At 42.8% G+C, this 12,907-nt stretch overlaps 1 protein-coding gene across 1 annotated transcript; it reads right to left on the reverse strand.

The window, feature by feature from the left end:
* Nucleotides 1-1,463: 1,463 nt before the first annotated feature.
* On the reverse strand, nucleotides 1,464-10,564 carry LOC111955154 (vesicle-associated membrane protein 2-like). The gene is made up of 5 exons (XM_023975259.2): nucleotides 10,297-10,564; nucleotides 9,146-9,263; nucleotides 7,365-7,523; nucleotides 3,547-3,598; nucleotides 1,464-3,318 (listed from the first exon to the last, which is right to left on the reverse strand). Coding segments are annotated over exons 1-5 (348 nt in total). The 5' UTR covers nucleotides 10,299-10,564; the 3' UTR covers nucleotides 1,464-3,301.
* Between the last annotated feature and the right edge of the window lie 2,343 nt (nucleotides 10,565-12,907).

The following is a 12,907-nucleotide window of genomic DNA, read 5'->3' on the forward strand; positions in this document are numbered from 1 at the left end:
ATGTAGTTAGTCAGTGTAGTGTTCTCCCAGGTAGGGGCCTGCTCCCGCCATTCAAATAGATCAGTCCTGGGAGAGATCCTTTTGTGCCACCTAGTGGCGTAATGGTGAATGCCTATCAAGCAAAGTTGGCTAGGCGATTAAAAAGCTTTGCAATTGATTTAGGCAGGCTACCAAATGTGACACTGCTGCGCCACCTATTTCTCTCTGGAGTTGTGCCTTTGCTCTCCATAATAGCCAAAACTAACTGGCTGGCTAACACATAATACAGAGCAGATAAATTATTCACATTCATTGTTTTACACAATATCTTATCACAGCACTGGCAAACCATGGTTGACCAACTCCCTGACCAAAATGGCTGACCTTTGGACCATCATAAGATTCATGACCATTCTAGTATTCTAATTCCATCAATTTAATTGTTTGCATTATTTCTAATCCTCCTTATTTGGAAATCAATCATGTTGTCTTTCTTTACTATTATTCTGCCTTTTTACAGTGAGATTAGATTGGGGGGAGGTATACAGGTCTTAACAGAGAGAAAAAGACAAAGGACATGTGGATATCAAAAGACAACTATAATACCAAACAAGTTGGTTAACATGACAAAAAAATGACCTATCATATTCATTTGAAAAACATAGAAGATTGGAGAAAATAGGAGGGAAATTCATTCAACATGGGCCAATCTAGGGGTTGTCATTGGTAACAATATTAATTTCCCCCTATGTTCCAGCTTGATCCCTTTCCCACCCTCTGCCTCTTTGTTTCTCCTTAGTCCCCCCCTTTCCCCCCTCAATATACACTACCGGTGAAAAGTTTATTCAAGGGTTTTTCTTTATTTTTTACTATTTTCTACATTGTAGAATTAAAGCGAAGACATCAAAACTATGAAATAACACATATGGAATCATGTACTGTAGTAACCAAAAAAGTGTTAAACAAAGTGTTATGATTTTTATGAATAATGACTAAATGATGTATACATTTAACATTGAACTATAACTAACAGAATTCTACCCTGTCACTGTATGATTGTATGACATATATTAGAATCATAAATCTAAATCTGATGTGTGTAGTTTTAGTCAGAATTAGAACAAGGACTTTTTGTTCCTTTTTAGTATGTAAGCAGGGTGCAAGTGTGAAACAAATGATAAGAGGAGCTATCGACAGACAAGCTGGACTACTGTGTTCCTTACAGGACATTCTGTCTCCACCCAGGGAGGGGAGAGACCTTGGGCTTGTAGTAGATTGTATAACAGGTGGCAGACAATGTATGAGAAGGAGAAGACTTGTGAACTATATTGTCATTGTTTCTGAGAGGAGGAGGGACATTTATGATGAAATGTGGGGTATATAGACCAATGTACAGGAAATGATAAGCAGAGCTCTCTTAAATAAACATGCTGACTATTGTAGACTGGCCTCTGTCTGTTTCATTTCAATAAGAACCTTACAAATTCTTAGTAACAGACAGAGTAGTTTAATTGAAGTTCAGTTTATGAACATTGAGAACAAAATTCTCATGACACAAATCAAAATATATTTTATATTTGAAATACTTCAAAAAAGCTACCCTTTGCCTTGATGACAGCTTTGCATTCTCTCAACCAGCTTCAAGGTAGTCACCTGGAATGCATTTCAATTAAAAGGTGTGCCTTCTTAAAAGTTMATTTGTGGAATTTCTTTCCTTAATACGTTTGAGCAAATCAGTTGTGTTGTGACAAGGTAAGGGGGTATACAGAAGATAGCCCTATTTGGTAAAATACCAAATCCACATTGTGGCAAGAACAGCTCAAATAAGCAAAGAGATATGACAGTCCATCATTACTTTAAGACATGAAGATCAGTCAATACGGAACATTTCAAGAACTTTGAAAGTTTCTTCAAGTGCAGTCGCAAAAACCATCAAGCGCTACGATGAAACTGGCTCTCATGAGGACCGCCACAGGAATGGACAACCCAGAGTTACCTCTGCTGCAGAGAATAAGTTCTTTAGAGTTAACTGCACCTCAGAAATTGCAGCCCAAATAAATACTTCACAGAGTTCAAGTAACAGACACATCTCAACATCAACTGTTCAGAGGAGACTGTGAATCAGGCCTTCACGGTYGAATTGCTGCAAAGAAACCACTACTAAAGGACACCAATAATAAGAAGAGACTTGCTTGGGCCAAGAAACACGAGCAATGGTGGAAGTTTTGAGATTTTGGGTTCCAACCGCCATAGCTTTGTGAGATGCGGTGTGGGTGAACAGATGAGCTCCGCATGTGTTTTTCCCACCGTAAAGCATGGAGGAGGAGGTTAGTGGTTAGTGGGACTATCATATGTTTTTCAACAGGACAATGACCCAACACACCTCCAGGCTGTGTAAGGGCTATTTTACCAAGAAAGAGAGTGATGGAGAGCTGCATCAGATGACCTGGCCTCCACAATCCCTCAAACTCAACCAAATTGAGATGGTTTGGGTTGAGTCGGACCGCAGACTGAAAGAAAAGCAGCCAACAAGTGCTTAGCATATGTGTAAACTCCTTCAAGACTATAGAAAAGGATTCCAGGTGAAGCTGGTTGAGATAATGCCAAGAGAGTGCAAAGCTGTCATCAAGGCAAAGGGTGGCTATTTGAAGAATCTCAAACATATTTTGATTCGTTTAACACTTTTTTGGTTACTACATGATATCATATGTGTTATTTCATAGTTTTGATGTCTTCACTATTATTCTACAATGTAGAAAATATAAAAAATAAAGAAAAACGCTTGAATGAATAGGTGTTCTAAAACTTTTGACCGGTAGTGTATTAGAGAAGTCCATACAGTCCATAAGCCCTCTGGGATAGCACATACATTGGACTTTGAAGGGAAAACACACTTACAAATGGGGGGTGAAGAGAGACAAAAAAGAGAGTTGGAGAAAGTGCCAACAACAGAATAGAATAGATACTTTATTGTCCATTTTACATCAGACATTTATCGATTTGCTGTCACAATACCAAACCTGACACACCAACACACACCCACAATGTCCAGAGCAGCACAGCGTCAGCCACAGAGCAGCGCCGCCAGAGCAATTGTAGGGGTTAAGTACCTTGCTCAAGGACACAACGGCAGAGAGCGACGTGAAGAAAGAAGAGGGAGAGGCACTGTGCCAACGTCTACAAGAGCATGGTGGTTTTGGATGGAAGGCATCGGTAAGAAGAGAGGGATGAAGAAGAGGAGGAGTAGAGGGAATTGAGGGTGGATTTGGCTTCATTCTGGTATCTCATCTTGCGCTTGTTATCCGTCCCTGAAGAGACCAGCTCAATAATAGAAATACACTGCAGGGAGAAGATGAGAAAGAGACCATGTAAGTATCACAGAGTAAACAGTTGTTTCCTACTTTGGACATCAGACTACTAGGCTACAGCAAAACAAAATGACATGCGCATGTGTTTCACAATTTCACAAAACTGTCTAAAAACATTTTCCCATATGTTGTTTTGTGTGAGAATCGAGTGAAGCAGACTTCGTCTGTGAGTGAAAATGTAGATATATATGGTACTTACAGAAGACAACTCCAACGCATATGACTCCTAAGATTGCCATTATAATCATCATCTGAAAAAACAATATAAAGCCTTCAAATATACTGAAATAGCAACCTTCAAATATCTAAAACCACTTCCATATTCTCTCTAACACATTTCAATATTAAACACATTTAATAGCAAATAGCAAATGTATATACTGTACTCTATACCATCTACTGCATCTTGCCATCTTGATGTAATACATGTATCACTAGCCACTTTTATATGTTTACATACCCTACATTACTCATCTCATATGTATATACTGTACTCTATACCATCTACTGCATCTTGCCTATGCCGTTCTGTACCATCACTCATTCATATATTTTTATGTACATATTATTCATTCCTTTATACTTGTGTGTATAAGGTAGTTGTTGTGAAATTGTTAGGTTAGATTACTCGTTGGTTATTACTGCATTGTCGGAACTAGAAGCACAAGCATTTCGCTACACTCGCATTAACATCTGCTAACCATGTGTATGTGACAAATAAAATTTGATTTGATTCTTAATCAATTATTGTTTTTAATTTGGAGAGAGCTGAATCTAAAATCCATTCAACATTACTCTCTCATCATGACAGCTGTAACCTCGCTCTTTACATATATACTACCGTTCAAAAGTTTGGGGTCACTTAGAAATGTCCTTGTTTTTGAAAGAGAAGCACATTTTTTGTCCATTAAAATAACATAACATTTATCTGAAATACAGTGTAAACATTGTGCAGATTTTAATGGAATATCTATATAGGCGTACAGAGGCCCATTGTCAGCAACCATCACTCCTGTGTTCCAATGGCATGTTGGGCTAGCTAATCCAAGTTTATAATTTTAAAAGGCTAATTGATCATTAGAAAACCATTTTGCAATTATGTTAGCACAGCTGAAAACTCTTGTTCTGATTAAAGAAGCATTAAAACGGGCCTTCTTTAGACTAGTTGAGTATCTGGAGCATCAGCATGTGTGTTCGATTACAGGCTCAAAATGTCCAGAAACAAAGAACTTTCTTCTGAAACTCGTCAGTCTATTCTTGTTCTGACAAATTAAGGCTATTCCTTGCGAGAAACTGAAGATCCTGTWCAACGCTGTGTACTACTCCCGTCACAGAACAGTGCAAACTGTCTCTAACCAGAATAGAAAGAGGAGTGAGAGGCCCCGGTGCACAACTGAGAAAGAGGACAAGTACATTACAGTGTCTAGTTTGAGAAACAGACGCCTCACAAGTCCTCAACTGGCAGCTTCATTAAATAGTACCTGCAAAACACGTCTCAACGTCAACAGTGAAGARGCGACTCCGGGATGCTGGCCTTCTAGGCAGAGTTGCATAGAAAAAGCCATATCTCAGACTGGCCAATAAAAATAAAYGATTAAGATGGGMAAAAAAAAACAGACACTGGACAGAGGAACTCTGCCTARAAGGCCAGCATCCCGTAGTCGCCTCTTCACTGTTGACGTTGAGACTGGTGTTTTGCAACTTCACRCACCCATTCCACAGGGCACAGTCAACAGCCTGATCAACTCTATGCAAAGGAAATGTGTCAAATGGTGGTCACACCAGATACTGACTGCTTTTCTGATCCACACCCCTACCTTTTTTTTTAAGGTATCCGTGACCAACAGATGCATATCTGTATTCCCAGTCATGTGAAATCCGTAGATTAGGGCCTAATTAATTTATTTCAATTGACTGATTTCCTTATATGAACTGTAACTAAGTAAAATCTTTGAAATTGTTGCATGTTGCTTTTATATTTTTGTTCAGTGTATATTGCTCTCAGTTGCTTCTCTCACTCCCACCATTATTTACAATGTACAGTAAGTAGATGCAAAAAGGGCTTTATAAATAGATTTCATTGATTGATCGATAGATACCGATCGATAGATACCGATCATTAACAGATCAAACTGTCGTGCGTAGGCTGGGATTCAAGCCAAGGCGCGCGTTATAGAACAGCCCACTGGAAATGTCACGGATTCCTCCGGAACGTTCATAATGCACACCTGTCCCCGATTCCCACTGATTAGCATTTGTATATATGTGCCCTTTGGTTTCCATGGTGCTGTCGATTATTGTTACTATGTCCGTTGGTGCGTGTGAGTACCTGTGCTGTGCGTTTTGGCTYTCGTGCCCTTGTGGAWTGCGCAGATGATTACGGGTCTCGTCCCGTTTGTTAATCATGGTGTGCTTGTGTTATTTATTCGAGGTACTCCTCGCTCTTTTGTTTGGGTTTCAACCCTGTGTGTTGTATACKTGTTTGGTCCTCATCCCCGTGCCTGTACACGGCACGCTGTAATTTSGGTAAAGAAATAAAAAACTATATTACGCATTCCTGCGCCTGTCTCCCATTCATACCAACGTGACAGGAAAGCCAACAATGCACCTTTTTTAAAGGCAATTTCCCCAATATTCGCACCCGGTAAACAGATGCACATGTCGGTTCAAGCGTAAATTACCTTAAAAATACTGATCTATAACACCCCTTTGGAATCACGTCCATAGTATCAACAAATAGCACTAATGTGATACTGCTGCAGTACGTCACATGGGTTATGTGCCAAGAGGGTGTAAGCATGACTATGACACCACTGCAAGCCAATGACCTAAACAGGCACACCTGGGTGATGTAGTTTATGCCTGTATGGCAAAGAATGATTTGATTTCAGAGAGAGACGTTAGCCGTGATGAATATTATATTAGAGCCGGCTCTGTAGAGCATAAGAGGGGAAAGAAATACAAATCAACTACGGGGCTGCAGATCAGATGACTGAGATTAGGAGAGAAACAAGTGGAGTGAGAGTGAGAGATGGAGGGAGTGAGGAAGGGTGGGAGAGTGCATGACAGGAAGAGAGGAATAGAGGAAGCATTAGAGTGAGAGGAAGAGAGGGATGAGCTGTAGGKGTTACATCACGAGTCGAGCCACAGCTGGGTTTTGGGTTTTTAATCTTGCATCACACTGTAATCCAGATTGGGATTTCTAACCCCTCCCCCTCCTCAACGGACACACATGAATGGACTGACAACGGGACAGCCATCTGTGCTCAAAAGCAGAGGCGGGAGGGGGAGAGCGGGGTTTGGGGGTTGGTTGAAGGTTTATAAATTCATGCTGTGAGAAAGATGGATTGAAGGAAAGTTGGATAGAAGGATCTACATTTTKTATATAGYAAGRGCTCTATTCAATCCRTATCGCGGAAGTTCRGCGTGATTGAAATGTAAAGGCAATGTTCCTGCGTTAGCGACTGCATTTGCGATGAAAAACGTTGCAATTGTCGGCCCAATCGGAAATWACCTTCACATTTCTATTGCGCAATCTGTAACGCTTCAGCGATCCAGATTGAATAGAGCCTKAAGTGAGGTCACAGGAGAACAGAGCAAACAAAGGGCTAAAATGGTAGTTGTAAGTACGAAGAGTCACAGACTGGCAGAGTTATTCCTCCATGTACAGGGACATCATGTGTATAAATTGTCTGAGCACTGTGGAAATACCCCAACGCCTTGTCATAATATACAGCTAGTGTGTGACTGCCATGGTGTGGYGGCCTGCACTATGGAAGCCTAAGCATAAAACAGCAAACTCACTTTATAATTAGAGTGACCCGTGTAAAGGTTGTATTACAAATAACTCTTGCTTGTGTGAAGAGTTGCCTGAGACCTGAAGACTTGTGTTAGCCCCGTGAGCTAAAGCCTAGGCTTTTACTAAGAGGGTTAACACAGACATGTGGCGTGTAGGAGAACCGGGTTTGAACCCACTCGGTTACATACACAGACATACAGACAGACAGACACACAAACCTTGAGGTTTTTCCACCARTACTTGTTCTTAAGCTTGGCAGCGCTGCTCTCAAACTGTGAGGCCCCAGCCTGCAAAGCATCGGCCCTGTCGTCCAGCTCCGACAGTCTCTGATCCCTCTCCAACACCTTGTCCACGTTCACACGCATGATGTCTACTACCTGTAGGGGACAGGGGTGGAGTGGAGAGGAGAGGACAGTCAACATTGTATTCTTGTTCATGAAGAAACCTACAGGTAATTGCCAAAATAAAGGAAACACCAACATAAAGTGTTTTAATAGGGCGTTGTGCCACCACGAGACAGAACAGCTTCAATGCACCTTGATCATACATTCTACAAGTGTCTGGAACTCTATTTGAAGGATGAGACACCATTTTCCCACGTAAATTCCATCATTTGGTGTTTTGTTGATGGAAAACACTGTCTCAGGTGCCGCTCCAGAATCTCCCTTAAGTGTTCAATTGGGTTGAGAACTGATAACTGAGAYGGCCATGGCATATGGTTTACATCGTTTTCATGCTCATCAAACCATTCAATGACCACTCATACCCTGTGGATGGGGGCATTGTCATCCTGTGGGGGCGTAGTCAAGGCAACCAAAATAATAGCCTGCCCAGCAATTTTATGTATGACCCTAAGCATGATGGGATTTTAATTGCTTAATTAACTCAGGAACCACACCTGTGTGGAAGCACCTGCTTTCAAAATACTTTGTACCCTTCACTTACTCAAGTGTTTCCATTATTTTGGCAGCTCCCTATAGAACATCTGCAGTGGAGGCTAGCATTGCMCCTAACAGTCGAGAAATCAATTCTTACTCAATATAAATAATGTGAACTTTTAACTGCCAATGTCACTAATGTACAGTAGACGGCCAGGAAGGGACAGAGTCGGCATTGCCCAATGAGAAGGTAATCAATCACGTCTTTTCAGAATGTAAATATCAATGTCACAGAGAGTTGAGGACAGTCAGCATTAGTTACCCAATGGTCAAGGAATCAATTGACTGAGTAGAAATGATGTGAGCCTCCACTACAATTGTTGATGCCACAGGTGGTGAGGATAGTCAGCATTCCTGAATGAACGGTCAAGAAGTGAGTTATTTCAAAACTAGTGCACCCACATCCAACAAACAGGTGYGGCGTATAAACAATGCCATAGGAAAAATAAGAATACCTGCATAGCACACGCTGGTTGAATGATCCGGTATTTCATTAGCAAAGTGTTTACCTCTGTGGGCCCTCTTCATCCTCAGTATGAGTGATTAGAAAGGATGTGTAAATCTCATACAGATGGCCAGAGAATATTCCAGGGGGTCTCTCTCTGTGATCAATGTTTAGGCCCTTGTAAACTCTCACTGACTCATCCCTCTTTTCTTCGATCATTCTTCCTTTTACGGACCACTCATCCTTTATTCCCTTCCTGCCTCCCATCACCTTGCCCATCTCCTCCACTTAGGACCCCGCCCTCCCATCGTTCTTGACTTTGATTCTCTCAGGAACAATTTTCATCTTTCGCCACACAGCAATAAAGAAAACGCAGTATCGTTTATCCCTTCATTCTTTCCTCTCTTCTTTCCCCTGGCTTTATCCTTTCATCCACCCCATCATTATTGTTTCACCCTGACCTTCCACACGGTCTTTATAATTGTTCACTTCACATATACGCATTCTGTACATTTTTGMCAAATAAAGGTTGTTTACGCGACTGCCTAAATGAGTAATCGCACTGACGTATCAAAAGAACAACACTTCAAAAACGGTCCTCTTCTCTGAGTCTTACCTCGTCCACCTGTGCCTGCGTCTGCTGCAGTCGTCGGTTACTGGTGAGGTTGGGGGCTGGGGCTGGGGGGCCCCCTTCTCCCTCAGGGGCCCCCGGGGTTCCTGCATCTGTGGTCGACCTATGTAGAGAGAGGCATTAACTTACTAACAACAACTACCAAAACCCCACCAAAACTGGTAAGGAAAATTTATGATAAAAGTATGTATTATGTATTATTTGTGTATCTGTTTGAAATGTTATTGCATTGTCAGGAGCTAGTAACATAAGCATTTCCCTGCACCCGCATAGACTTTGATTTGATTTTGATTTGATCTTGCTAAGCCATACAGTATAGTAAGTAGGCAATACTAGCAATGGTGTCTAAGTGAAGAATAACTTAACTGCTGAAGTAGCCCTCTTCAAACACTAAGGACTAATAAGCACACAGACTGAATGAATACGAAATATATCGGCTATGGTAGAAAATGATACATGGGATGTTTAAACTACAAAAGCCAATCATAGAGGCCTGTTCTCTCATCATGTCTGAGCCACATCCTGAGCAAACAACCACTCTGGTTTGATTTGGTACAGAGTCTGTATTAGACAGGCTTGATTTCCACGAGCAAAATGGAGAGAGATTCGAGGGAAATAGCCGTGAAGGCTGCTCTTTTCAAAGATGGATGCATTTTGCTCCAGATAAACAAGCCAGGCAAGGTGCTGTACCCTAATTATTGAGTAGATAACAAAAAAAACTATAAAACAGATATTTTTTTAAATATTACAACAGCTAGCTTCATAAAGAAGATGGATGATGAATATTGACTGAGTCATTGTGAAGGAGTCATTCTACTGTTGATATGGTGAGACTGAGAGACATGTAGCCTAATATTAATTTGCAATAGGCCTACTTTCTGTGATATATTTTACGTTTGGGTAAACTATTCGAATCCTAAAATGAATATATAAGAGCAATTAACTATTTCAACAGATGTTTAGTRTAGCAGTAAAACAATCCATAATTGCAATTAGTTGACATCGCTAAAACAATACAATTACTCTAACATCCTTAAATAAGTATTCAAAACGCTGTAGTCTATATCTCTATCGGACACATATTATCATATACATTTAGCTGAACTAAAAAACTGGATACAATTCCGTTTACTCACATGTCGATGGTAGCTGCTTTATAATATTCCGCGGTCAAGGGGGAGTAGGGAGTGGGGGCACGAAAAAGACAGAGAGAGATATAGCTACAGTATATTTGAGAAAGTAGTACTATCCACAGGCAAGGGAACGACTGTTTCAATACTCCGTAGAAATCCAGCCGGTTTCTGTCACTTTTGTCCAATTTCTTACAAACTCTCTGCGAGCCGACGCCTGTGGAAAATGTCGACGCGTCTTTGACGCACAACTCGCAGTCTACACAGCGATGGATGTAACGGTCCCAATCATGGTTGCAAAAAAATATTCKGTATATTTTTTATATATATTATTTTTTACAACCATATGCAGTACCAGTCAAAAGTTTGGACACACTTACTCATTCAAGGGTTTTTCTTTATTTTTTACTATTTTCTACATTATAGAATAGTAGTGACCACATCACAAGAATGAAATAACACATATKGAATCATGTAGTAAYCAAAAAAGCGTTAAACAAAATATATTTTAGATTTTAGATTCTTCAAAGTTGCCACCATTWGCCTTGATGACAGCTTTGCACACTCTTGAAATTCTCTCAACCAGCTTCATGAGGTAGTCACCTGGAATGCTTTACCAACAGACTTGAAGGAGTTCCCACATATGCTGAGCACTTGTTGGCKGCTTTTCCTTCACTCTGCGGTCCATCCTCATCTCAATTGGGTTGAGGTTGGGTGATTGTGGAGAACAGGTCAGCTGATGCAGCACTCCATCACTCTCCTTCTTGGTCAAATAGCCCTTACACAGCCTGCAGGTGTGTTTTGGGTCACCATCAAAGCACCCCCACACCATCYTACCTCCTCCTCCATGCTTCACGGTGGGAACCACACATGCAGAGATCATCCGTTCACCTACTCTGTGTCTCATAAAGACACGGCGGTTGGAACGAAAAATCTCTAATTTGGACTCGTCAGACAAAAGGACAGATTTCCAAAGGTCTAATGTCCATTGCTCGTGTTTCTTGGCCGAAGCAAGTCTCTTCTTATTATTGGTGTCCTTTAGTAGTGGTTTCTTTGCAGCAATTTGACCATGAAGGCCTGATTCACGCAGTCTCCTCTGAACAGTTGATGTTGAGATGTATCTGTTACTTGAACTCTGTGAAGCATTTATTTGGGAGGTACAGTTAATTGCCGATTTCTGAGGATGGTAACRCTAATGAACTTATCCTTTGCAGCAGAGGTAACTCTGGGTCTTCCTTTCCTGTGGCGGTCCTCATAAGAGCCAGTTTCATCATAGCGCTTGTGTCACGCCCTGACCATAGAGAGCCTTTTTATTCTCTATTTAGGTTAGATCGGGGTGTGACTAGGGGGGGTGTTCCTATTTTATTTCTATGTTGGCCTGGTATAGGTCCCAATCAGAGGCAGCTGTTTATCGTTGTCTCTGATTGGGGATCATATTTAGGCAGCCATTTCCCCWCTGTGTTTTGTGGGATCTTGTTTTTGTGTAGATGCCTGTGAGCACTCCAGAACGTCACGTTTCGTTTATTCTTTATTGTTTTTTTTGTGTGGTTCACTTCAATAAAATATGTGGAACCCAGATCCTGCTGCATGTTGGTCCGAGTATGCGTCCAACGACGTTCGTGACAGAAGATCCCACCACAACAGGACCAAGCAGCGTGCCCAGGAGGAGAGGGTATCCTGGACTTGGGAGGAGATATTGGATGGGAAGGGATCCTGGACTTGGGAGAAAATCCTGGCAGGACAGGATCGCCTTCCTTGGCGGGAGACGCAAGGGGAGAAGGAAGGACAGCGACAATGCCGGGGTTCGTGACCACAGAGAAAGCCCAAAACACAGCTCAATTTTTTAGGGGGGGGAACACGGGGTGGGTGCCGGAGCTAGCGGTCGAGCAGCGGAGAGGGCCAGAGCCTGTGTGGGAGTTGATAAAGGAAGGTAATGAGAGATACCGGAGAGAGGTTTAGGCAAGGAGTATGCTGCAGCGCAGGCGCGCTGRACAGTGCCTTCTCAGCCCGGCACCATCTGTGCCAGCTCCACGCACCAGGTCTCCAGTGCGCCTCCACAGCCCAGTACGTCCTGTGCTAGCTCCCCGCACTCACCGTGCGGAGTGTGTCATCGTTCCGGTACAATTTGTGCCGGCTCCACACACTAGACCTCAAGTGCGCCTTCCCAGTCCGGTACGTCCTGTGTCTCCTCCTCGCACTTGCCCTGAWGTGCGTGTCACCAGTCCGGTGCCACCTGTGCCGGCTCCACGCACCAGGCTTCCGGCGACAATCCCCAGTCCAGAGSTTCTGGCGACGGTCCCCAGTCCAGACCTTCCGGCGACGGTCCACGGTCCGGAACCTCCTGCGACGGTCCACGGTCCAGAAGCTCCAGGGYAGGAGCCTTCCTCTGCGCCGGTGCCCAGCCCAGGCACGGCGGCCAGTCTCGCTCCATGGCAGGAGCCTTCCTCTGCGCCGATGTCCAGTCCAGGCACGGCGTCCAGTCCCGCTCCATGGCAGGARCCTTCCTCTGCGCCGGTGCCCAGTCCAGGCACGGCGTCCAGTCCCGCTCCAAGGCAGGAGCCTTCCTCTGCGCCGGTGCCCAGTCCAGGCACGGCGGCCAACTCAGCTCCATGGCCGG

The sequence above is a fragment of the Salvelinus sp. IW2-2015 genome, linkage group LG30, assembly GCF_002910315.2.
Source record: "Salvelinus sp. IW2-2015 linkage group LG30, ASM291031v2, whole genome shotgun sequence".
In the NCBI taxonomy this organism is placed as follows: Eukaryota; Metazoa; Chordata; class Actinopteri; order Salmoniformes; family Salmonidae; genus Salvelinus; species Salvelinus sp. IW2-2015.